Source organism: Triturus cristatus, chromosome 6 (genome assembly GCF_964204655.1).
Source record: "Triturus cristatus chromosome 6, aTriCri1.1, whole genome shotgun sequence".
In the NCBI taxonomy this organism is placed as follows: Eukaryota; Metazoa; Chordata; class Amphibia; order Caudata; family Salamandridae; genus Triturus; species Triturus cristatus.
In genome coordinates, this window is record NC_140589.1 from 1,496,724,486 (window position 1) to 1,496,752,278 (window position 27,793).

General features: G+C 47.1%; 1 protein-coding gene across 2 annotated transcripts in view; it reads right to left on the minus strand.

Moving 5' to 3' along the window:
- The window catches only part of GPCPD1 (glycerophosphocholine phosphodiesterase 1), a 701,876-nt gene that overhangs the window by 377,800 nt on the left and 296,283 nt on the right, over window positions 1-27,793 (minus strand). For both annotated transcript variants that reach the window (XM_085612626.1, XM_085612627.1), the window contains exon 11: window positions 7,870-7,924. In XM_085612626.1, coding sequence (XP_085468752.1) covers window positions 7,870-7,924 — 55 coding nt within the window. The remainder of the gene's footprint in view (window positions 1-7,869; window positions 7,925-27,793) is intronic.

Here is a 27,793-nt window from a genome sequence, read left to right on the forward strand (position 1 = left end):
TCCCCCCCCAGCACCAGTTGACCATCAGGAAGGGAAAGGAGCATCGTGCCCAGGTCCTCGAAGGCCCGGGTTTGAAGGCCAGGCGGAATGTAGACCGAGAGTAGGTTAAGTATGCGGCCCTCCCACCGCCCCGATACAGCCGTGAAGCGGCCTTGTGGGTCGGTTTTAGTGAGGTCAATATGGAGGGGCAGTGAACGACGCAGGAGGATCCCCACCCCCCTAGAGCCGGAGGTGAAGCCAGAGTGAGCTGCCAGAGTGTAGCCCCCATCTGTTGAGGGCCTTACATACATTACCCATCAGATGAGTTTCTTGCAGTAGTACCACGTCTGGCTGGTGCCGCTTGATGAATTGTAGAACTAGAGTGCGTTTAAGTCTGTCCCCTAATCCATTAACATTCCAGCTGAGGACTTTCAAACTTTTTTCCCATCTCCTAGCCATATCCGTTACATCGTAAGGTGCTTCGTCCCACCACCCCGGCATCGCAGCTGACTCCATGACAACATAGTTCGTGTGACCATAAAAGACCCCCAACTCCCCACCCCTCCCCGGTTCCCACCCCGCAAGTGTACTCAATGCAAACAATGAAGAACCTGAAGAACCATACATTCCCCCCCCCCCCCCTCGACTGCTCCCAACATCCTACCCCCCTCTGCAAGAACAACACCCCCCCCCCCCCTCCCTGCCCCGTGGGTCCAAAACTACCCACCACCCCAATTAGCAGAGCGCCTGTCGCCCAACCCACCCCGGTGAGATCCCACCGAGGAAACTACGTGGGAAGTACGTGGGCCAGCCCCATCCTGGCCGCCCACCCGTGGTGCCCCAACTCGGTCAACCCCTCAGACCGGCAGCGCATCAGCTAAACAGTAAGCATGGCTCCGAAACCCATTCACGCTGCTCCGTGGAGCTAACAAGTCTCACATCAACACAGTTTATACTTTACTGACCGACGGCTTCTCAGTCAAGCGTTCATGGCCTTATCTTGCTGTGGAGTCGCTGGGTGTGTCCCAACGGGGACTATTCGATCTCGAACGCCAGGATCGCTGGCTCCGCTCAGCCCCCTCCGCTCTGCCCGCCACTGACCCGGGGGATGGGTGTCCTGCGTCTCGCCGTTGTGCGCCGTCCTGCCGAGGAGGCCCCGCCGTCTCGGCCGTGTCCAGCCACTCCTGCACCGCCGCAGGCGAGGTGAAGAAGAGGGATTTACCGCCAGCGATGACCTTCAGTTTGGCTGGAAAGAACATCATGTACCGAATCCCGCGATCTCGGAGCGCCGCCTTGACCCCCTGGAAGGAGCGCCTCTCCTGCTGAACCTGGAGCGTGAAGTCCGGGAAGAAACGAATCGTGGCCCCCTCGTACTGAAGGTCACCATGTTGTCTGGCGGCCTGGAGGATGGCGTCGCGATCTCGGTAGTTTAGTATTTTAGCAATAATTGTTCGTGGTAGGGCCCCCGGTCTGAGTTTCGGGATCGGGGCTCTGTGGGCCCTTTCGACAGTGAAGAGCTTCGATAGTCTCTTGGGTTTCAGGTGGCGAAGGATCAAATCCTCAAGAAAGAGCTCCGTACAGTCCCCTTCAAGTCCTTCCGCCACACCTACCACGCGTATATTGCTCCTCCGAGCCCTACCTTCCTGATCGTCGAGCCGTAGGGCCAGCTGCCGGTGTTGATGTACTAGTTCGTTGACCCTGCCCTCAAGCCGCCTCTCCGATTCCCGCAGAGCTTTGATGTCCATTTCGTTGGTTTTGGACCGGTCCGTGGTTTTCCCCAGGTCAGCACAGAGCAGATTTACCTCAATAGTGACCTTGTCCATCTTTGCTTCCAGGTTGGTACCAAGGGTCTGGATTGCAGCCATTATGGACGTCAGGGAGGGTTCAGCCGGATCTGGGGCCTCCAACGTCGCCCCTCCTGGCTGCGTCGACGTTTTTGGGACCGTGTAGTTGTCCAGCTTATTGGACTGGGTCGTAAGACCCCCTTTAGGCCGCATACTTGCTCTGGGTCCTCTGGTGCCGGATGGTCCTCTGTCCGCCCGGACTTTAGAGTGCCCGGGGGTCGGCGCCGGCTCCAGTCTTCCCCGCCGAGTCGGAGCGTCACTGGGGCACCCCCTGTCCTCCCCAAGGAACCACTCGGAGCGGGAGCCCCGGGTTGAGGCGCGCGCCGCGGCCCACCGGCCCAAGAAGCGCCGTCAGGGGGCCAACGACCAGTTCCCCGGCATCCAAGCCGCCCCGGCAGCTGCAGAAGTGAGTCCCCCGCCGGGCGGGCACCGCAGGTCACCGTCGCGAGGCAGCGCCGGCCTGTATCGCCTCCCAACTCGGGTGGCAGCAGAACGGCGAACGGGCCGCTCCCCTCCTCCTCCCAAAGTCGTCACCTGGATTCACCGGCAATTTTCAGGCCCTCCGGCGCTTCAGGGTCCCGCCGGCAGCGCCGCCCAGCAGGTGCAGGGGAGCGGTAACAGCGCCGAAAGGGAGGCGGCGTCCTCCGCCGATGGCTCCACCCAGTCCGCGCCGCGGGTAGGCCGGAAGCCGGGGCCTCGCTTAGGACAGGCATCCGCCACAGGGCTCCATGGGCGATGAGTAGGGCCGCAGCCGCGATCGCCGCACGGACTGCTCCGTGAGCCGCAGGAGTCCGCGAAACCTCTCCGATGAGGCGCTGAGCCTGAGGGAGCTGGGGGCTCGTCTTGGTGTGCCTCCCAGCCAGGATTATGTGCGGATTTACGGGGACACCAACGGTCCCGGCGGAGCTCGGGATTCAGGCGGCCATTTCCTACGGCGCCTGGCCACGCCCCGTAAGTGTTGTTCTTATAAATTTGTGTGGATCTCCTTATTGAGTCATGGCTCATTTATTGACTATTGGGTGTGTTTCGTAGATATCCTAAACTCCTCTGTGATAAGCCTAAGACTACTCAACCACACTACACCCGAGGAGAGCACCTTGGGATTGCCATAGCAAGCCCCTGTCCACTTATAAGGGAACCCCCTGGACTGTTTACACGATACATCTCATTTTGATATATCATACAAAGAGCCAACTTCCTACAGACGGGCCTTTTGCATGGAATGTTCCATGTGCCAGGCACAGAGCCTTAAACTTTACCCATTGGTCAATTGGGAGCCAGTGAAGCATAGCCAATGTGTTCCACGCTGACTGGTACCTCGGGATGTTTAACAAGAGGCGTGCTACCACATTTTCCATAACTTGTAGTCTTTTGGTTACATATCAAGGTGCTCCCAGGTACAGCGAGTTCCCATAGTCAAGACACGATAGTACCAAAGCCTGTACAATGACCCTTCTAGTAAGAAGGTGAAGCAGATCTAGATTTATCCAAAGCATTCTGAATAGGCCACAGCAGCTGACTGAAAGTTTCCCTGCTCAAGCCACACCCCAAAGTTCATTATGAGGGTTATGGAGAGGGGGTAGTTCCTTAACAGTCAGCCCAGCCTGTTAGAGACCGGATGTTCGGATTGTTGCTTAAGGCAGCAGTTGGCCACTTTCTTCAGACAAGGACCAGGTTGTTTGGATTTTGGCCTGTGCTCAGGTGAGATGGAGAACACTAATTGGGTGTCGTCAGCATAAGACACGATCAAGCGATCTCGGCGAGAGGGAGCATAAAGAAATTAAAGAGCGTGGGACTAAGGGCCGATCCCTGGGGCACTCAGCATTTAAGGGGAAGGTGTCAGAACAACATGTTTTGTTAAACACATGAAAAGCCATGTCCTGAAGAAATGGCGTAAGCCGTTTTAGAGCACTGTTATTCCCACACTGGTCATTCTCTGGGCGAGGATTCCGTGGTCTACTGTGCCGAACGCAGCGCTAAGATCCAGGTGTAGGATAGCAGCCGAGCCTCAAAGATCCAGGTAGTAAAGAAATGGACATTTAATTCCCCAAACATAGTGGGTCCAAATTAGGTTTTTAACAGGCTTTTTACTGCTGTGTTTTTCCACACCGACACTAGACCACTTAGTAATGACAGATTAAGTAAGACCAGCAAGACCGGAAAGACTTATTCAGATCCTTGGACCAGGATATGAGGAGGGGAGGCTCGAGAAGGGAACCAGACTTCACCTTGGTAAAAAGTACTGGAAGAAGAATTTGTTTTAGAAAGAAATGAGTTAGGTCATTACAGAGGGCTACTGTAGACTCTGGTAGCGCGCTGTCTGGTTTAGGCTTGGTCAGAGATTTAACAACCTGAACAAATTCCAAGAGGTGAATTGGAAGCCCTGTTTATTTTGGGTGCATAGTAGGAGGCTTGGGTAGAGCTAATTTCTGTGTGATAAGTTTGATTGCCATGCAAATATCCTTCTTACAGTGCTCATCATAGGACTTCCTCCACCTCCTTTCTAACCTTGTGCAGCCTTTCCTTAATGACAATAAATGAGGGTGAACTAAGGAGAGGATTTACCCTTCAGATTCAGCTTGTGGGTATTGACTAGAATAACCTGATCAAAAGAACATTTAATCAATTTAACAACTTTGTCATTAGCAGAGGAAGGGTGGTTTTCCAGTTCACGCCTGGAGCAGTTGAGAATTATCTTCCACTCATGGACATTATGTTTGGACCACCTGCGATCCTTCCGCATAACCGATAAGGGGGAGAGATGAGCATAGGAATGCGCAGAGACATTTGGATAAGGTAATGATCGGACCATAACACTGGCAAGGATTCATCAACCTTAAGGTCATTACTGAATATTGGGTAAGATGCCTTTTCTCATGGTTGACCCGATTACTCTTTGTATCAGTTGTAAGGAACTAAGATCCTGTAATAAGCCTGTAGATGATGAGCATTTGCATCAAAGTGGACGTAAAAGGCACCCAATATATTGAAATTAGGTTTGCTAATAGCTAAATTGGCAATAATGTCAGGGAGAGCCTGAGAAAAATTAGCATATGGACCAGGCGGTCTATAAAATAACACTTCTGAAAAAGTGAATGTCAGGGGTCAAAGAAATCGAGAAAAAGGCTTTCACGCCAAGGATTAAGTAGCAGATCATAAATACATTGAAGGGACTCTCCAAGTATGATGGCTAATCCTCAAGCGCTTAGTCGATGCGGTCCCTTCGCCATATGTAATACCCCAGAGGAAGGCCTTAAATTATGTCAGGCATTGAGCTTTAATGCAGCCACTTCTCCGTGAGCAAGACCACATCTGGCCCCTCTTCATCAATGAGTGAAAATAAATAAAGTTTATGACTGCACATTAACCTGCACTTAATCAGAAACATGCATCACCCATGCCACACTATGAGCCTAGCAGAGAAACAAGCAGGCAGAGAAAAGCTCTTGCACTGAAGGTTCAATTTATTTAAGCTGGCGAATTTAAGAGTTACCTGTAAGGCTTGTAATTGATTGGAGGAGTAAGAGCTCTTAGCTGGGTTGGGAGAGGCAGGATTCTTGACCTGTGGTCCCTGCCACAACGAAGAAGCACTCGCAAACCTGAAGCTTCAGGCAAATGGGTGGGCATTGGTGTGAAAAGGACCCTTACTGCCTTACAGGTGGGTTATTCTCTGCATGCTTCAAATCCAAAATCCAAGGATCCTGACGCAACAACTTCCGCAAATGTTAATACCAGAAACAGGTTTCCATGTCATGTGACAATGAAAGTGGCGCAAGCAGGGCTTTGACGCGTGCGGTGAGGACTGCTGGGATAGGAGACATGCACAAGAGGGCTGTATAATCAGAGAAGTGCGAGCACAGCCACAGGGACTGTTTGACACTGCCCCAAACTAAGAAATATTAGATTAATATACCTTGAGTTGTACTAAAAAAGATGACAGAAACAAAATGACAAAGGCAGGATATAATGCAACGTATTGTATTGAAAATGTAGAGGTCCTTCCGCATGGTATCTATTAAGTGCAGGTCATGTCCCTGCTCCGGAAAGCAAGGTCTCTTCTGTATTTTAGATGGCCTGGTACTAGAAAATGGTTCGACTTGACTATCTGTGCTGATATTCAATGACTAGCCTGTACTACCAGAATGTTGAAAGAATTGATCCATTGGAACATAACCCAGAGGATGAGGTACTACTGTAGAGTCTATTGATTGGATCTCGAACCCCATTCCTTTACCCCCACAACAAAATAGTCATCCAACACAGGCAAGGAGAGGCCTCTTGAGAGCATTAATAAGAGCGCATCCATTCATAAAAAGTCCCTAGCTTCAGGGGAAAATGGTTGTTCCAACTCGTGCTTTCACCATTATAAGAAACTGCCTACATCATGAGACATTAACTACAATGAAAAATAGGCAAGGATCTGAAGAGGAAATTTGGAAAAGATCTGTAGCATGTACTCCTACATTTCAGATATGAGCAATCGGTCAACTTTTGCTCTGCCTAAGCATCATGCAGGTTCTTCAACTATTAGTATCTACACCGGTTTGCTGCAAACAGTTTTTTCTGTTTTGCTTTGAAGACAAAGTTGTGGCACACGCTATCAACGAAGAAAAAGGTAAGACCAAGACATTTTTTTAAATGGAGGTGGGTCAAGGAGATAATTTCAGAACGTGAAAGAAGTATGATCAAGCTCACTATCTATCACTGAAAAATGAACAAGTGTGGAAATGAAGCCGAGCAGAAAACAGAGGCGTGGATACGTAGAAGGGTAACCATCAGCTAGGAATGTTAGAAAAGTAGTAGGCAGGAATAAAGCTTTTCCCAACCGAAACGAAGTTCGCAATACATCAAGTGATTTGATACGGAATAAGTCAAAAGTATTAAAATATACCCTTATGGGCATCAAAACAAAAGTGTTTTGTAATCATAGTCATGTGAAAGAGGTGCTAAAATCCCCAGTTGTTTAAACACACCATTTTAAATTATTTCTCAGGCAAGGCTTATCAGCCCAGAGGCACAAGCCCCGCAAAAGAAGTAATACAACAATTTAAATGTTTTTGAATTATTTGTTTGTTAAATAATGTACAATTAAAGGTAGTAGCTTTGATGTTGGTTCCTGATTACAAGAGGTTTATATTTAAGTTTTTTGTTAGGCTAGGGTTCTTCTCATCAAGATTAGCCAGCCTGAAAACAATCTGTGTCCAGGTTGCATTCATTGCTATGCGAATTATACCACCTTTATTGTGCCAGATAATTGCAATTAATTCAAAGTGAGCAGTCAAGCAGACTTGAGGAAAATACGAAAACCTCGAATTAAAAAGATTGTCCTTAAAAATACACTTCGGCCAAAGTGATAACAAGTGAAATGTTTGACAATCATGACCACCGGCAATTGCTCTTGGCAGCATTCTATTAGAGCCTTGTTTTGTTCACTATGTCATTACAGAAAAGAAAAACTGTATGGATTTATCTTGGGCCCCAACCCAAAAAGGACATTTCCTTCTAAACTGTCAGGCCATTCTTCTGCTGAACAAGAACACAAGCAACCTCATACATGTTTCTTTTGCACAGGGATCATAGCACATTTAGAGGGCCCAAATATGAGGTTTGATCATTCTGGCAATTTGCTTAGACAAATATAATCTTGGTACTGAAGTGCCTGAATTCATCTTGACCACTGCAAATTCCTATTGCCACTCTCTTTTTGACAGAATTAACAGCTGCCCAGTGTAAATAACCTCAGTTAAAATTCAAGTATTCAAATCCATCACATTTTGCTTCTCTAAGTGGCCTTCTCCAATGAGTCATCAAGTTCATAATAAGTTTGGATCCAACCATTATTTGTTATAGCAAATCACATGAATCTAAATCAAACTCTGCTCAAAGAATTTGTTACATCTACATGAACATTTTATAATTTTAGGAACCACAGCTCGTGATGCATTAATAGAGGGGTTCGAAGAAACCTCAAAAAATGGCATAGATGCAGTTTACTTTAGATCTAATCATTAAGGTATAGACAGATTTGTAATAGTGAGAAACATACATGGCTTGCTGCATTCTTCAGTGAAGCAATAGTGTTTTCTCGGATCTTAGCAAGTCTGTAAAGACACAAATGGAGAAAGTGTAGATTATAACCCTGCAAACAGCAGCAAGTACCAGGCAATGGTTACACCAGTTCTAACTTATGTCAAAAGGTACACTCCTCAAGACTATGGAGGTCATTTCGGTAAGTAGGCGATAAGATAAAAAAATACTTAACATTTTTTCTCTCAAATATGATTAAAAACACAGAATACCAATAAACGTATTGACAGTTTCAATTCTGCATGAAGGAAAGTTACTTGCATTGTACTCTTAGTTCTCCTTTTTGGGTTTCTTCACTGAAGTCAAAACTGTGAATATTTCTCCCAATTTCTAGGATCTTGGAGCCCATTTATAAGATATTCTTTGGAAAGTAAACTTTAACAAGAAAGAATTGGAGCTTATATGGGGCTAAATTTGATCAATTTAATTTTTCCACAAAAAGTAGCCAATTAAATTAAACAGCCACTTATGTCTGAAGAGTAAGATCGACATCCATCTGCATATTTTTGTACTGTTGCAAAGGGTTATTTGATATGAAAAGTCTCACATATGAGCGGTGCTTCAAAGCTTGTCTTGATATTTAATGTTTTCTACAATGCTGATTGAGTGGTCAACGAGGAGTAGGCAGCAGGAGTATAGAATAGTGTTGATGATGCATGCCAGCAAAAGTGAATTATCTAGAAGGGCTTTGTAGAGATTTTCTCTGGGAGGGTCTCGAGACCTGGGTAACATTTATGGCTCACTGTTCCTCTATTCCTTAGAACTTCTCAACCTCTAGCATTGTGCAAAAGCAAATTTTCTATGTCGTTTAGTATCCTGTGTGACCTCTATGAATAAAGGTGACACTTCTCCACGAAGTGAGAGTCTGGTTAATGATGTTATTTCCTGCTTTGTTTTTAGCACAAGAAAAACACTTGAGAAAATGTGAAGGAAGATTATAAAATTATATATAATAAAAAAAAGGATAGTCAGAAATCACTGGAAAACATTCTCAGTCTCTGATATCTCTGATTAAGTTGAGTGCAAAGGGAAAAATGAGTTTGGAAAGATTTTCATGTTGAGTAGCAACAAATTGTGTAGACCAGTGCTCAGGGATCTTGTTTAAATGCTTGAAAGGAGAACCAAGTGGCTGTCACTCAAGGGCATAATGGGATACTAATACTTGCAACTCTCTTAAACGCTAAACTCATGTTTTTTTCCATTTAAATTTATTTTTATTGACATACAAAATCGGACAAATTTATACTATAGCTAGCCTTTTTAATTCTAAATTGTCTATGTATACACACATGCACACAAATATTTGATGAAAGTGCTCTGAGATTCACACATGGGCAGTATTATTCACTGCTTATAAATATCAATGACGATTCCACGAAGGAAAAGTAATTAAGAAATGTAATTACCTACTAAACAGGTTAACTATTTCAGCTCGACAGTCAACATTGAAAGAGGAATGTGGTTACCAGAATTCCTTTCTATTCTAATGATGTCAGCAGCATCTTGTGTAAATTGCAATAAGGAACGATTCAAATGACAAGCTATATTAGCTATTGGTTACCCCAAACTGTGTCATGGTTAAGAGTGCACTACCACAATCGCTTCACATAGGATTGCTTTAGCTTGCACAATTTAATTAAAATAAATGCAAAAGAGTGGGTATTCTTATAGATATCTTTCTGTTACCAAACATTAGTAACTTTGTGGTACACAACCTGGCAGAAATTGAAGTTTGGACTGAGTATGCGAGCAAACCCTTCACTTACATCTAACAATTTCCTAACGCTAAGGTGGCAAATGCAATATTGCTGCTATGCCATTCGACGTGCAATCCAACACTTTGCACTGGACTGTCCTTTAGAAATGAATTCTAAGAAAACCAAGATCCTACCACTCTGCTATGGCTGGAGGGACCAGGGTAAGCAAAATTACCCTCTGTACTTTTTCTTTTATAAACTATTCAATCTGTCATTGCTTTGGCACTGCATATGGCAACCTAACGCTGTGAATGCTCACTAAATTTAGACAATTAACGGCAGGATATCAAGCAGGTTCATGACTTAAAACATAACCACAGTACTTCCTGCATGAACCACTGTAAATTCTACCAACAATGAGAAGCTCAGAAGCTTAAGACTGGTTGACACACTAAGTGGTATTGAGTGGGGGCTGGACGAGATCTACTTAGAGGAGCGTACTTAGGATATTATGTCCCTATATCTTCAACCTACTCACCTATAGTGGGCCTCCTAGTCTAGTGAAACCAGTTTGGATATTTTCATTTTGTGGTATAGGAGTAATGAGCATGAGGAGACACTAGAACAAAGACTGCTTACTTTTGGTGCAGGATTTCTTGCCTCCACTGTGGGTCATCAAGGAAGACAAACAATTGATAGGTAGAATGCTTGAGGATATAGCCTTACGGCTACAGCGGTGGACCTTAAAGCTGGGGAACCGGGTTCGGGCCTTGGCAAAGACACTCAACATCTTGTGATTCTAGGCAAATAAGTTAATCTCCCGTGCCCAACAAAAAATTATTGTGTTCTTGTGTAACTAAACTGGTGCTCATGCAAAGCGCTCGGATACCCAATATCTTCGGGTCTAGTTTGCGCTATATAACACAAAAAAAAAGCTGCCACTATTAATTGTGGCCGCATACCAGTGCATCGTTTTCTGCCCACCTAGTCACCTTAGACTGGAACCAGCCAAATGTAAATCAGCTTTGGGCCTGCTTGTGAGAAAATAGGTTGTGCCATATGGTGTGGTGGTACCACTTAATTGTGTTCATACACTTACCACACCCTTTAGGTCCAGTAGATTGTGTCTGTCAGCACTGCAATGGATTACCATGGAGTGGTCCTGATGCCAAGGATGAAGGAAGCTGAATATGCTCTCAGGATGCTGTGGAGGCGACACGGTTTACGGGGGTCTTCGTTAAGGTGCTCCTCCGTCCCTTCCGATATTGTGGGGCTCCTGGTTGAAGGGTCCATGACCCACAAGACCCTCCCAGACAGCACTCCTAGGCTCAGCGAACTCAGGTGCAACTCTATGCATTGGGTCTTGGCCCTTGGTGCTGCATTGCGGCAGTGGTAGCAACTTGAAGACTTTGGGCTGTTAACTTGTCCCAGCAGAATTCTTCAGCTGTTGTATCCCAGTGCTGTGAACAGGAGGCCAGTTGTCTGGCCCTTGGAGACTCTAAGCTTGACTGGGCTCTGGAGAAGGACTCTCCTTGAGCACAACAAAGCAGGCACAGTCCTTCTCTTCGCTAGCCAGCAAGTGCAGTCTTAGAAGGTGCAGTCTTTGCTGGTTCTTCAATGCAGCAGTGCAGTCCTTCTTTAGTCTTTCTTACAAGTCGGTTGAGATCTGAGTTCTGGCTGCCCTGTTTATCTACAGAAAATGCCCACAGGTTAGAATGCAGTGGTAGCCAATTGACTACCAGGTTCCCTCCCTCCTGATGACCACTTCTTGGGAAATGTGGCATCTGACTATCCCAGGATGCACCATTCTGTCCACTGCTAACATGGCGAGAACCCTCTCTACACTCAGAACTCCCTAGCTCATCCACAGAGGTGTGACTACCAAACAGCTACATGCCCCTGGAAAAAAACAGTTTGACTACTAGCTTCTCTCCTGTCCCCAGTGCTAACCTGTCTGTAGCTTAAGAAATACCTCCCTGTCTCCAGGTGCAGGCCCGCCCTTTATCAAAGCCAGCCCTTTATCAAACGTGGTTTTTAAAGGGCGAGGACAGCCGATGATGGAGCATGACACCTGGTGGTGTGCGAGGCCAGTCCATACAATTTTTGTAATGCCCAACACCACCTAAACATTGGCATAATGTGCCTCTATATGCATTAATAATCAGAATTGCTAATAGGGTAGCTTCTTGTTGTGTGATGCATTTCCAGGAAGGTCACATACTGACAAGTGTCAGACTCCAAATATTTATATTTCCACTGGAGGATGGGCATATACCAGACATACCTTGGATGGGGCGTGTAGGACAGCAACAGTAAAGGCTTTGTTTAAGAGAAATACGAAACTTATATTCACAAATAGGGTTGAAACGCCAAGAGGCACCCACGTAGGGTGACAAAAAACTAGGTAAAGCAAACATTTGCAAGTCAAATAAAGGCAAGCAGTACAAATCGCGTTTCGGGATACTTGCTCCGAAGAGCAGAACAAATGTATTGCCCATCACTGCAGGGAGCTCCAAGTGGACCTCTGAAGCTTTGTATTAAAGCGGCAGTGTACTGTAACAAAGGGTTATTTTGGGAAGGTAAGCCACTATATTTTATGATCAACTAGCGTTAATCAGGCATGAGCAAAGTAGGCTGAATACGCCTAAGCACCTCCCTACAGCTTTGTATTTCTGTCTAACTGTATTAAGGTGTTCATGCTTTCCTATAGTCCCTGTGCAGTTGGAAACTCTGCATTGTACATCAATATCTAGTATGTGTGCTCAACAGTTTGCATGACCACTTGTGTATAATCCCTCGTATAGTCTTTATTCTATATCTATATTATGAGGTCGAGCCTGGAGTCAACACGCATGCACTGCTCTGCGAGACTTGCTGTACTGGAGTATGGAATAGAAGACTAACCCACTCTCCACCCATATTTGTCATTGGCTTCTTTCTTTGTCCTTCGTAAATGAAGGCTTCCAATTTAGTAAACTGCTTGTTAGTCCCTCCTTAGTACCACCTTGTTTTAATTTGTAACCTCCCATGGCTACTGGCCCTTTTACTTCGGTTGTTATATGGTACAAGTGAATTAGTCTGTAAGCACTATTTTCTTTATTGAGTTTCTCTTACTGTAGCACGATGTGCTTTGCTTACATTCAGCGTGCCACGAGTGCTTTCTCTTTTCAAGAAAAAGACACACAATTGATGGACGGAATGCAGAACAAATCAAAACATTCACCCTCCGTCAAGACAGCAGTTCGGGCTGGACTGTTCCCATTGGGCACAAGGTCAAGACTGATTTGCATATGGCTGGGTCCAAACTGGAATGGCATGGTGAGCAAAAAAACCGATGGATTTATGCCCAGATCTCTGTACTGGGGTGAATGTATGACATTGTTCTGCTTTCTGTCCATCAATAGTTCTTTTTGCATTTCTCTTTTCAAGCAGCCGGGACAATGGCGGCCGCTTCTTTACAATGTCATAGGTCTCGCATTTAAATGCGAGATCTATTGCATTGCAAATATTTTTTTTTTTACTGTTAGTTGTGTGTTTTGCCTCTTTTTGTTCCAAGTGGTAAGCATGCTATTAAGAGCAGCGCCTGTTCTGCTGGGCACAGATGTGCATGGGGGTCGCTAATGGAGTTTCCGGTAATGGGCGTTACAAGCACTGGCGGCTTCACAGTGACCCCTCTCTCCTTTGCATTAAGTGTCAGGTCCCCAGATAGGACTGTCCCGAAATGGCTGACCGACCCAGACAGACTGGGGCTCAGTGCCACACAGCTTTGTCTGCTGAACTGAGATTAACGTGCTAATGTTTAACCAGCTGATAGCGCGTCGCAGCAGTCCATGCTCATGGGCTTGATCAGGGGTAGTGGGCAGGGCAACTTTGTTGGAGCAGTGCAAACTCTCCCAGCCTGTGAACACTTTCACCAACTCCCAGCATAATTAAACCTGAGAATTTAAGAGATTCGGGCCTCAGGATCCTCTCAGATCTCCACGCTCCTTAAACTCATTAATTTAGAAGCAGGCATTTTGGAGGATTACACATTTAATTTGAGGAAATGGTTTGATATACCGATGCACATGAATGCTTTACGGAGGTATTCGGTTTCTACTTTCAGTAATTAAAAGGCCTTGCTTGTGGTGGGGCAGAGGGGAGGATATTAAGACACAAATTAAATGTTTGCTGTTTTGCGCTTTTCTTTCTATCTGGGCTGCCCTGGTTTGGCGGTATTCCCATTTTTCATGCGTTTCTTTGTACAGTTTTCCTTTGCAGGGCGTGAGGTGCAGTTACACATCTGAGGGTTTTGAGGGAAGCCCATCACTGTATAAACAGTCCTATTGCGCAGCACTTGGAATGGATAGGGCATTATTAAACCGCATGCCTCTTGTGACAGCACTTTCCTCCAGGACCTTATTAGTTTGAAACCATGTATACAATTACTCCCAGCTAGTCAGATAATGTAACCCGTTCTACTGTTTGCACCTTCCAACTCCACATATATGATGGCCTTCCTGCAAAGGGATTAGAACATTAATTCCAATAAGTGCTTTTTAGAGTTTTAGAACTACATGTGGCTAAATTCTCTTTTAAAACACGTTTGTAGTGTTTCTTGCTCTAGAAGCTTCAGGTACACAGGCATCATTGCATCATACAGTCAGAACTTCGAAAAGGTGGTTTTGTGGTGCAGGCAAATTTAAGGTGTGGCCCAGTACACTCTGACAAAGCGGAACACATCAAATAATATTACAAGTTAAGTACTGTCCTCTTAGCAAACTCATGGCTTCTCAAATAAGTAACATTGTGGTGCTTTATGTGCAGCAGCCAGGTGACTGGATTCTAAGGGGTCGCCAGCAGGTTGGCCGAATTCCATCCTCTGCTTTCATGGAGCATACCAGTGCATTCTGGGAGTTATACTCTTATTTCTCTTCAGCTAAGTAATTGTACTTCAGTACTAGTGTTCGGTGATCTCTCTTTTTTAATTCAAATATATTTTATTGTTTTTATCAAAAATAAAATAACACAATTTATTAATCATAACCACAAAATACCAATGATAGTCTTTATAGTTGCATCACTGATAGGACATGAAAAATAATATGGACTGTGTAGTCTGCCTTTTTTGTGCTCTTTTGCATGTCTCCTGCTCATCATTTAGTTAATCTAAAACTACTATGACTTGGTTAACGGGTTCATCTCCCATACTGTATGCCAGACTGAAAGTCTTCTACTTATTTCTCCTTGTGCCAGTCCGTAGTTTAGCAGGCACCAAGAGGCTGGAACCGCAAATGTCCTTACAGCTCTTTATAGCAATTAGTAGTTAATCTAGCCCTGATGATTGCTTCTGTCAGCTCTGGTACTTGTCTCTCACATTCGAATGTAGGACTCTAAATACCAGAATGCACCCATGCACCCTGCACACCAGATACCCGACCACAGACCCCTGCCATTCTCGGTTAAGGTTGACGTCGAGACATTGTGTTGCCCCACAACCTGTGTGTTAACCAGAGGTGCATTCATACAATGTAAGTCGATTTTTGGAGTGTGGAGTTTCTTGGACTTCCTATGTTTACAGCAGTTCATGACCAGAGATGGTAAGTATGATTAAAATGAAAGGACCGTTGAACAACTGTGCTAGTTTGGTAACTGCAGCACCCAGGTGGAAAGGACTACATTATGTCTCGCCCTTGGGATTAAAATAAAAACGTGTTTTTTTAAATAAATTTTTTTAAAGGAAGCTTTTTATGCTGCTTTTGAAGCAGTGTTTTGATAATGGTCCTGCAAGCCTGACGAACAAGTTACTTACCTTCGGTAACTATATATCTGTAAGAGACACAGATCAGTTAAAGATTCCTTACCTAAGAATCGCCCCAGGCGTCAGACTGGATCCGGAAGTTTTTTTGTCAACAGTACCCCTGCGATTCGAAAGGTGGTGTCGATCGGTTCCACGTTAGTCGTTGGCGTCGTGGTCGCCGGGATGAAGTTGTGGTAGCTACTTAAGACACCGCCCTTGCGTGCTGACCTCAGTTCTGTACATGACTTTCCATGCCAGAAGCGCAGAGCCATGCAAGACACGGACCACCGGTGCACAAAACTAGGGCCCTGAAAGGAAGTCCTTAACCCTAGAAGTCAGTTCGCAGAACGGGGAGGATGGGTGGGCTGGTAAGGGATCTATAACTAATCTATGTCTCTAACAGATATATTGTTACCAAAGGTAAGTAACTTGTTCATCTGAAAGAGTCATTAGTTATAGATTCCTTACCATAAAATAAATACCCGCACAAAACCAACCCCGGAGGTGGGTCTGCGAACCAAGTTCACACCAGAAAGTCCTGGAGAACAGAACAGCCAAAGAAGCAGTCTCTCCGGACTCTGCTGTCCAGGCAGTAGTGTTTTGTGAACGTGTGCAGCGATGCCCACATAGCTGCCTGACAGATGTCATTAAGGGGAACTCCACGTCCCAAAGCAGTGGTAGCTTCCGTCGCCCTGGTAGAATGGGTGCGTAACCCCACTGGAGGCTCCTTCTTCGCCAAGGAATAGCAAGCTTTGATGCACAAAAAGACCCATATAGAAATGGTCCGTTTGTGCATGGCTCAACCTTTTTTGGCGCCCACGCAGCCACTAAAGAGCAGGTCATCCACCTAGAATTGCTTTGTGCGAGCCAAATAAAATGAAAGCGCACGTTTTGGATCCAGACGAAGCCTCTCTTCCTCTTTGGTAAGAAGGTGGGCAAAGTGATGGTCTGTCCAATGTGGAAAGAAGTAACCACTTTAGGAAGGAAGGATGAGTTCGAAGGACAACCTTGTCCAGATGAACAGCCAGAAAAGGAGGTATAGAAGAGCTTGGAGCTCACTTATTCTGCGCGCAGAGGTGATGGCCACAAGAAAGGCAGTTTTTAAAGTCAGAAGCCTGAGAGGACAGTTATGGAGCGGCTCAAAGGGAGTGCACATAAGATATGTAGGAACCAAATTCAAGTCCTATTTAGGCATTACGAAGGGAACAGGAGGAAAAAGATAGGCAATGCCCTTAAGGAAGCAGTTTCAACAGGGGACTGGAAAAAAGAGAAGGCAAATCAGGAAGCCTAAGAAAGGCTGAAATGGCGGAGAGATAGCCCTTAAGAGTGCCCAGAGCAGAGCCCTGCTGGGCCAAAAAAAGGAGGAACAAGAACCTCGGAAAGAGGGGCAGAAAGGGGATCCACAGCCTTTGCTGTGCACCATGCAACAAATTTGTTCCATCTGCAGGCGTGTACTGTCTTAGTGGAGGGACGCCTGGCTGCCAAGATAACATCACAGACTTCGGGAGGCAGGTCAAAGGCCGTCCACTGTCGCCGCTCAATCTCCACGCTGGGAGGTGGAGACTGGACAGGTTCGGTGGAGGTCCGTCCCCTGCTGCTGCAACAGAAGATCCTCCTGAAGAGCCAGTGAGATCGGAGGATCGATGGCATGTGTAACAGCTCAGGAAACCAGGCTCTTTGTGCCCAATCTGGAGCCACCAAGATGACTTGGGCCCGGTCATGCTTGATCTTTTTCAGCACTCTGGGCAGTAATGGGAAAGGTGTGTAGAAAACGGCAACTCCACTCGCGACGAAAAGCGTCGCCTAGCGAGTGCCACCCTGAAAATTCCAACTTGCAGAACTCGCATTCTCTTCGGGGGTGAATAGATATAACCAAGGCTTTCCCCACTGCTGAAAGAGACCTTGCGCCACCTCCGAGTGAGGACACCATTCGTGATCCATCATGCACCTGTGGCTGAGTTCGTCCGCCCTGGTGTTCAGGAACGTGCAAGGTGTTGAACCACCAGGTATATGAGAGCCTCTTGACATAGGGTCCACGACCCCACCCCGCCCTGTTTGTTGCATTCCCACATGGCGGTGGTGTTGTCCGTGAACACCTGCACTACTCTTCCCTGGACAGAGGGAAGGAATGCTTTTAGTGCAAGACAAAACGGCCGAAGCTCCAGAAGGTTGATGTGGAGTCCGGACTCCGCCGGAGACCAGAGGCCTCTGATCCCCGCCTCCCCCATGTGGCCGCTCCATCCCAGCAGTGATGCATCTGTCACCACTGTGAACTCTGCTTGGGGAAGGAAGAGGGATCTGCAGTTGACCCAATACTGGTTCATTATCCACCACTGCAATTGACGTGCAGTGCCTTCCGAGATCTGGACGCAATCTGACAGATTCCCCTGATGCTGTGCCCACTGGAACTTCAGGTCCCACTGCAGAGCCTGCATATGCCACCTGGCATGATCTACCAGCAAGATGCAGGAGGCTATGAGGCCCAACAGCCTCAGGGTCATTCTGACCGAAACACGGAATACAGGCTGAAAGATCGGAATCATAGCCCGAATATCCCCGACTCGCTGTTCAGGATAAGCCCAAAACTGCGTTGTGTCCAGAACCGCTTCGATGAAGAGGAGCTTCTGAGAGGGAGTCAGGTGTGACTTCGGCACATTGATGGAGAACCCCAGCGAATGCAGGAGGTCTGCCGTAGTCTGGAGGGGGGAAGACGACAGACTGGGGTGAGCCCGCATTCAACAAACAGTCGTCCAGATAGGGGAAGACTGGAACCCCTGATTGGCGCAGATGAGCTGCGACCACCGCCATCACTTTTGTGAACACCCGAGGGGCGCTGGTAAGGCCAAATGGGAGCACGGTAAACTGAAAGTGCTCGTGGCCTACTGTGAACCGCAGGTAACGCAGATGGGCCAGCAGGACGGGGAGATGAAAATAAGCACCCTGCAGGTCCAACACTACGATCCAGTCTCCAAGGTCGAGGGCTGACAGGACCTGAACTAGCGTCAACATTTTAAACTTCTCCTTCCGGAGGAAGCGGTTGACGTCCCTAAGATCAAAGATCGGATGCAGGCATTTGTCTTTCTTGGGCACAAGAAAGTAGTGGGAATAGCAACCATGACCTACTTCTGGGGCAGGAACTCGCTCAATGGCTCCCTTGGCCAAGAGTGCCGAAACTTCCTGTTGGAGAAGGGACAGATGATACTCCGACATGAGATGGTACTGAGCTGGCATGGATGGAGGGGTAGTCTCGAAGGGGAGGGAGTAGCCCCTTCGGACTATTTGCAAAACCCACCTGTCCGACGTTATGGTGCGTCAGTGGGGGAGGTGAGGGTGAGCTGATGGTGAACCCTGAAAGGTCGGACTAGGAGGGTTTGGAGGCTGCTGCAGAGGGGGCTGTGGTGGACTGGCCCGCCCGCTGGCCCCCAGAACCACAGCGGGGGTTCCCACGTCCACACAGGGGCTGAAAAGCTTGCGCAGGCCTGTGGCTCTGGGCGGGATGTGGCGGGGCACCCCTTCCGAAGCCATGAAAAGGACGAAAAGCAAACTGTGCAGGGTGGGTGGTGGAGAGGCCCAAGGACTTGTCCGTAGCCCAAGAGTCCTTAAAGCGCTCCAGCTCATTGTCTGCCTTGTCACCGAACAGGCGACGGCCATCAAAAGGCATGCCCATAAGAGTGGATTGGATATCCCCTAAAAAAAAAAAAAAAAAAAAAACAGTCGACCTCAGCCAGGCTTAGCGTCCTACCTAGCGAGTCGGTGGTATCTAGTCCACAGCGAATGGTAAACTTTGCTGCATCTCTCCCTTCGGCAACTGCACAGGAGAGTACAGCCCGGGCTTCCTCCGGGCACTGGGGCAGCACTTGTGCCACCGTATCCCACATGGAGCGGGTGTAATGGCCTAACAGACATGCAGTGCGTACCGACCTCAGTCCTAATCTGGAGGAAGAAAACATCTTCCCAAGGTGGTCCAGCTTTTTGGATTCCCTATCAGGTGGTGCTTTAGGGAATGCACCTTTTGACGTGGAGGCTAGGACCACCAAGCTCTCAGGGGTGGGGTGTTGCGAGAATAAAGTGGGGTCACCTGGGGCCGGGCAGTGGCGTCGGGCAACCATCCTATCCACAGGAGCCCCTGTGTTGGGCCAGGTGCCCAAGAGGATGTCGGTTAGGGCTTCATTAAACGGCAGCAGGGGCTCCGAAGAGCTTGCTGCCGGTTGAAGCAGCTGTCAGGAGGTTGGTCCTGACTGCCACCCGTAGGGAGCTAGAGGTTGAGGACCTCGGCCGCCCTACGTAATACCACTGCATAAGACGTTCCCTCCTCCGTAGCCACGGTAGGAGGAGACAACATGCCAGTCTGATGAGGTATCCAGACCACTGGCTTCTCCCAGTTCCTCTCTCCAGTCCGGTTCGTAACCCAACTGGTCAGTCAAAGAGTCTCCAAACCCCTCCCAGTCCTCCTCACCTTCCTCTGGTTGCCTATCTGGCCTAAAAGAACCAGGGTAGAACAAGGGCACAAAAGTACCCGTCGGCACTGGATTCGGCATCGGGCGACACAGGTCCGGCACAGTGTCTACATCTGGGTGGAGGCCGGGGTCGAGACCGGCTGGGTACACAACCGGCATCGGCTGCGGACATGGTGCCTGTGGAATCGGCGCTGGGGGAGGTGTAATAAAGATCAACCGGCGCCGATCCAAATCCAGCCCTAGATCCAAAAGGGACCCTGCTGTGCCAGGGCCGAAGCCACCGGCATCAAAGGCCCTGGGCCCCCTGCTGTGTCCACGGGGACTGAAGGCGCACCAGCGGTTTGAGCTGCCCAAAGATGGCATGCATCGCTTCGTAAAAAGGTGCGAAGCTGGGCAGGGGTCGTTCCGGGTCCCAGAAAGGGAGGGAAACACAGTCGACCCGTCGGTCTCCGCACGCAGAGCCACGGAAGGGGCATCACCCGCATCCCTCATCGCGTCAGCCGACCGATGGGGAGAAGTCTAAGAGCGACGATGCTTCTTCGACTTTTTGTGCTTAGACTTACTTGAGGAGTGCGAAGACTTTGAAGAAGACTGGAGGTGGTCGGCGCAGAGCCGACTGCCGGGGGTCGAAAAGCTTTCGGGACCGCTCCCACAAAGAATTCAGGTTCATGGTCCGGCAGTCCGAGCACGACTTGGGGTCTTTGTCGCGCTCCAGGCAAAACAGGCACTCGCCGTGCGGATCCGTCACAGACATCAGCCAGCTGCAGGAGCCGCAAGCCTTGAAACCGGGCATCCATAACATGCACCAGGAACTGAAGACTCAAAAAAGGTGTAGACCAAAGTCGCCAAAAAGTCAGTCAAAAAGTGACTGGAGGTACCGCTCTCTCCGGATCTGCACGGAAAAAGAAAGAACCGACGTCAGCGCGTTGGGGCAGCGTCTAATAAGCTATTGCGTCGTCATCCCGGCGACACGACGCCAACGACGAATGCGGAGCCAACCGACACCACCTTCAGACAAGCAAAGATACTGCTGACGAAAAACTTTCCGGATCCAGTCTGACACCTGGGGCCAATTCTAAGGTAAGGAATCAATAACTAACGTGTTTCTTTCAGATATGGTTATCAAAAAAGTACTCCTAGCTTTAAGTGAACATGAGAATGTTATTACTCAACTGAAAACGCAAATAGTAATGTTACATTGTTAATAAAGAAGTCTGTGTCATAGGAACGACGACACCTAATCATTGTTGAGACATTGTCAGCATATTGATTAGAGCTTAGTAGCAAAAGGACAGACTTCAGAAAAACTTTGAATACTGATAATTCTCTAGATTCACTGGTAACGTTTTGGGTTGGACTGCAGTTCTTAACAGGCACTTTAGTGCCTGCCTTCGCATTTTTGTTGGTAGGAGACACAAATAAGGGACATATGAGATGAAGAAAAGTGCAGAATAAGCAAATACAAGCCATGGAATATCCCACTGTAGTAAAAGAGGGTAGTTTGTGATAGGAAAAGGTTTTCAAATTAAGTATATTGCAATGGTGGTATTTGACAAGCCACACTATTCCTACCTTCCAGCATATCAAACAAAAGCTGGTTTGTAATTATGGAAACAACAAGGTGTTGGGCCTCTACAGGTACACTGCGGAGACAATTACTGGATCCCACCAAAAGATATGGAAGAAGGATGCAACAAGAATCAATGTGCACGATCTCAAGGAGGCATGAAGAAAGGCACAGTTTTCTTTGAAGGATAATATGGTGCTCATTTGTTATTGAACTCTACTGCCATGACTTGGGGCTGCAGAGTAGACTTGCACAATAATCATTAACAATTTTATGGAAAGGCTCAGGAGGAGGGTTGTCAGGATCAATCTGGAAATGTGGCATCGAGCCATCACAGCTACAGAAAGGAGAAGATATTTAAACTTTAAGTTGCTGATGGACTGTGATTACTGACAGTCTTTTGGTGCAAACACCTGGTGCTCTACTCAGAAAATACAGACTACTGCTCTAGATGCTCTCCCCTCTTGCCAAATGCAGTACAGGACTGAGTAAGAGTATTAGCCTAGACATGATAAAATATGACCCTAGCACGATAACTATTCACCATAGAAGACTGGTAAGCACCTTGCATCATACACCTGTCGGACACTTAAGACATTCCCCTTACTTTCTCCATGTACCATTGGTGTCGGAGAGCAGAAAAAAGTCGATTGGGTGCAGGCGACCAGGAACTAGGCATCCTGTTAGGAGGACCACATAGGAGGTCACCTAAATACTAGCTGTTTTCCATATGCCATTTTGCCTTCTGACTTCGTCTCTTTTTCAGACGACAAAAAGCCTCCAACAGTGTAGGTAGGGCAGGATGTGGCAGACAAACACATGCTCATCTGCAGCAACCCTCTTTCTGGTGGATACTCTATCTAGGTTTGAATATTTTTATTATCATTTCAATGTATAAAGCACAGAATTGCAACCAGATATCAACAGAGAAGTCACTTATAATATTATTACAACCACTGTCATGCACAATACAAGAATAAATGTATACATTGAAATTATTAATAGGATTATTGGAATGAGGTCCTTGGAACATATTGAATATGCTACTTACCAGTATGCATCTGTTCTTGGCATGTAGGGCTGCTCACATTCATATCTGTGCATAGATCGCCGCCTAGTGTTGGGTCCGGATGTTTGCACGTTGTTGTCCTGGAAGAGTCTTCGAAGTATCCTGGGATAGGTGACTCCTCCCCTGGACTACAGTGCGCATGGGCATCCTCTCCATCTTCAGATTGTTTTTCGCCATTGTGGCAGTGATGGAGTAGATACAGAAAGTGATGACCATGCTTTACAGTAATTCTGAGAGCTGCAGCTGCTACAGGCGCCGGGGAGGAGGGAGGGCGATATGAATGTCAGCAGCCCTACATGCCAAGAACAGATGCATACTGGTAAGTAGCATATTCAGTTCGAGGCATGTGGGCTGCTGAATTCATATCTGTGCATAGAATATACAGCAGTGCCCTCTTATTAGCGGCGGCTACCAGTGCCAGCTGCAGCGGTCTGAAAAAGAGTTTTGAGAACAGCCTGTCCTACAGCTGCCTGCTGTTTTGATTGCACATCTACGCAATAGTGTTTGGTAAATGTATGTGTAGTGGACCAGGTGGCTGCTCTACATATATCATGCAAAGGAATGTTACCTAGGAAAGCCATGGAGGCCCCTAACTTACGTGTTGAGTGGGCTCGAGGGGGAATCGTTAAAGTGCGTTTAGCCTTTTGATAGCAAATTTGAATACATTTAACGATCCATCTGGCTATACCTGCTTTGGAGATAGCGTTACCTTTGTGGTGTGGGGCAAAGGCAACAAAAAGTTGTTTTGTTTTCCTAAAGGGTTTGGTCCTGTCGATATAATACATGAGGGCCCTTTTCACATCTAGTGTATGGAGTGCCCTTTCTGCGACAGTTTGTGGGTTTTGAAAGAAAATAGGCAGTTCAATAGTTTGATTCATGTGGAACTGCGATATCACCTTGGGCATGAATTTGGGGTTGGTACGTAGTACGACCCTGTTGGCGTGAACCTGTATAAATGGCTCTTGAACAGTTAGTGCCTGGAGTTCACTAACTCTTCGTAAGGAAGTTATCGCTACTAGGAAAGCTACTTTCCAGGTAAGGAATTGAATCTCGCATGAGTGTAGAGGTTCAAAGGGTGGACCCATCAGGCGTGTGAGGACCAAGTTGAGGTTCCACATCGGAGCCGGTGGGTGGCTTGGTGGAATGACTCGTTTGAGTCCTTCCAAGAATGCTTTGATGGCAGGCACTCTGAATAGAGAGAGGTGCTGCCTGGTCTGCAGATAGGCTGATATTGCGGTCAAATGGACACGTATAGAGGTGTACGCCAGATTGCATCGGTATAGGTGTAAGAGGTAACAAATTATGTTTTGGATGGATGCGTCTAGCGGGTTAATGTCATTATTATTGCAATAAATGACTAACCGTTTCCATTTGGCTGCATAGCAAGCTCTGGTAGTGGGTCTCCTGGCCTCCTTAATGATGTCCATACAGTCAGGTGGCAGGTTTAGGTAGCCAAACTCTAGGACTTCAGGAGCCAGATTCAGCTGTTGCGGATCTGGGTGCTGAATCTCTCCATGGTTCTGCGTCAAATGCGCGGGTTTGATCCGCAGCCTTTGATTCGGCACCACGGAAAGTTCGAGAAAGGTGGGGTACCATGGCTTGCGTGCCCACGTTGGAGCAACCAGGACGAGTGTCAGTGAATGTTGTCTGAGTTTGCGTGCCACCAGCGGTATCAGTGGTGCTGGGGGAAAAGCATACGCAAATCTGCCGGACCAGTTCATCCATATCGCATTGCCCTGCGACTGCGGATGTGGGAACCTGGCGGCAAAGCTTTGGCATTTTGCGTTTTCGCTTGTGGCGAATAGGTCTATCTCTGGATGACCCCATTGCTGGAAGTACGGTTGGAGTACTGATGGGTGTAACTCCCACTCGTGCATCTGGTGGCTGTGTCTGCTGAGCAGATCCTAATAATTGCAAACGAAGGGGTTTGACTGCATGCACTCCTTTTCATCATCTTTTTCTCCTGAAGTTTTATTCCATTTACGATTGGATTGCGTGCTTGCCCGGAAAACTTGGTTTGCCCTTTGCCACGTGAGTAATGATATCTATCAGAGTGGGGGCGACGTCTCACCCCGACAGGACGCACAGCGTACACAAAGCATAACTTTGATGCCATAGTATCCATTTTCACATTTTATTCAAATTTCTTCAACTTAAACCTTGTCGTCCTTGGTACATCTTGTCACATGAGAGACATCTTATGTATTATAATCCTTAACGACTGCAAACATGCCAATCCAGGCCTTATTTTGTAGCGCGGTACATAAGTATTGCCCATTCATTAATCCACATAACCCAATGCATTTCGGGCCTCCGTTCGGCCCTTCGTCAGGGGTACTCTACAATTTAAAAAAATGGTGTCAGAACGTATCTTAAATCAATACATCACATCAAAATCTACGTTAGCTTATACTGCTTTTAACCGCATATGCATTAACGTTTTCCCGCTAACAGTAACACAGAAGTTACCCCTACATTGATGCCCACCACATACAAACCCTTCAATGTGTCTCAATCTCGTTACAAACCACCCCTTCAACAGCAAGTTGTTGCCTACCAGCTAAAGCACACCAAGCTATTACCTACTGATTCAACTTACTATTTGCCCTACGACGAATTGCACCCATTACTGTCAGCAAAGAAACTGGATTTCATGTCACAAGAGAGACTGGATAAAGAACTCGTTCCCAAACAATGTTCCTTTGAACTGTGCAATTTTTAAACTAAATTAATCATATTCAAATTTAAAACGGATCTATTAATACGCATGTCGGCCTGCGCATGCCGAACAAGCACATTTGTTTATGTAAATGCAAAAGTGTGGATATGCATAGAATTAACGTTTTGGTTTACTAAGGGTGGGCGGGGTAGTTAGAATTGATGCGTAGTATGGGAGAAGAGTAGACCCATCAGGGTGACACACTAGGTACTGTTATACTTTAGGCGGGTAACAAGAGTGGATGCTGGGACATGTAGTTTATCAGTTTTCCTGTTTATAGTACAACCAACAGTTTTACATAAGTGGTAGCACTCCGATAAATTGAAAGATCACTAGGGCCAGACAAAGTGGCGGTTACTTGCCAGAAATAACTTTTGCTGTTCTGAATTACGAAAGTCTGTTGGGGCACAAGCAGGCAATTGCCTCACACAAAGGGAAACACAGGGTTAACGAAGGCAGTGACGAAAGAAGGAGGGTCACAATATGAGCACAGGTGTTAAAACACAGATTCAAGAAAGCACGCAGTAGAGGGAGGTTGGCGTTCGAACTGAGAGCCGCGCATGGAAGTTGAATCAGTAGGTAATAGCTTGGTGTGCTTTAGCTGGTAGGCAACAACTTGCTGTTGAAGGGGTGGTTTGTAACGAGATTGAGACACATTGAAGGGTTTGTATGTGGTGGGCATCAATGTAGGGGTAACTTCTGTGTTACTGTTAGCGGGAAAATGTTAATGCATATGCGGTTAAAAGCAGTATAAGCTAACGTAGATTTTGATGTGATGTATTGATTTAAGATACGTTCTGACACCATGTTTTTAAATTGTAGAGTACCCCTGACGAAGGGCCGAACGGAGGCCCGAAATGCATTGGGTTATGTGGATTAATGAATGGGCAATACTTATGTACCGCGCTACAAAATAAGGCCTGGATTGGCATGTTTGCAGTCGTTAAGGATTATAATACATAAGATGTCTCTCATGTGACAAGATGTACCAAGGACGACAAGGTTTAAGTTGAAGAAATTTGAATAAAATGTGAAAATGGATACTATGGCATCAAAGTTATGCTTTGTGTACGCTGTGCGTCCGGTCGGGGTGAGACGTCGCCCCCACTCTGATAGATGCTGAGCAGATCCGCCATCTGGTTGTCCTTGCCGGGGAGGTGTTCTGCCATGAGGAACATGTTCCTCTGAATGGCCCACTTCCACATGCTCTGAGCCAGATGAGACAACTGTGGAGAGTGTGTTCCTCCCTGCTTCTGAATGTAGTACATGGCAGTCATGTTGTCCGTTCGGATCAACATGACTTTGTTGCACAAGTGTACTTTGAATGCTTTCATAGCCAGGAAGATTGCCATCAGTTCTAGAAGGTTGATGTGCATCTTCTTTTGTTGTGTTGTCCATAGTCCCTGCACTGTGTAATGGAGTACATGAGCTCCCCATCCCTGGAGAGACGCGTCCGCCGTCAGTATTATCTGTGGGACAGGCTCTTGGAACGGTCGGCCCTTGCAAAGGTTTTGTGGATTCCACCAATGCAGAGAGTTGTATGCCCGACCGCTCACCAACACTAGGTCTTTCAACTGTCCTTGAGCCTGATTCCACTGACGTGCTAAGCACTCCTGAAGCGGGCGCATATGTAGTCTCGCGTGTGGGACTATGAAAATGCAGGAGGCCATCATGCCTATCAACTGCATGAACACTCGCGCGGTAAGGGAGTGTTGTGGTTTGAACTTGGAAATCAGCATGTGCATGCTGTTGATTCTCACTAAATTTGGCTGAGCTGTGGCCGCCAGAGTGTCTATAGTCGCACCTAGGTACTGTTGTACGTGTGCTGGCCGGAGATGGGATTTTGGGTAATTTAGTGAGAAACCCAGACTGTGAAGGAGGTGAATGGTGCGGGACATGTGGCTGGCACATTGCTGGGCTGACTTCGCTTGAACGAGCCAGTCGTCCAGGTAAGGGTAGACGTGTATGTGCTGCCTCCGTAGATGTGCCGCCACAGTAGCTAGGCACTTTGTGAACACCCTGGGTGCTGTTGTCACGCCGAAGGGGAGGACTTTGAATTGGTAGTGCTGCCCTTGAACAGTGAACCTGAGGTATTTCTTGTGTGAGGGGTGAATGGGTATGTGGAAATACGCATCTTTGAGGTCCAGTGTGGCCAGGAAGTCTCCCTGCTTGAGCAGCGGGAGGACTTGCTGTAAAGTGAGCATGTGAAAATGCTCGGAAAGAATGTACTGGTTCAGGGGTCTCAGGTCTAATATAGGTCTGAGTGACCCGTCCTTTTTCGGTATTAAAAAAAGTACAGGGAGTACACCCCCGTACCTTGCTCGTGGACGGGTACGACCTCTATTGCGCCTTTTAGTAGCATACTTTGCACCTCCTGCTGTAAGAGCGTTAAGTGCTCTGAGGACATAGGACGGTTTTTTGGAGGTATTGTGGGTGGAGTTGAGGTTAATTCTAGGCAGTAACCGTATTTGACAATATCTTTGACCCACCTGTCCGTGGTGATGGAGTTCCACGTGGACAGGAACCTTAGTAGCCTTCCCCCGACAGGTGTTATGTGGTCGGGAGGAAGGGAGAGGGCGTCACTGCTTGTTCTTG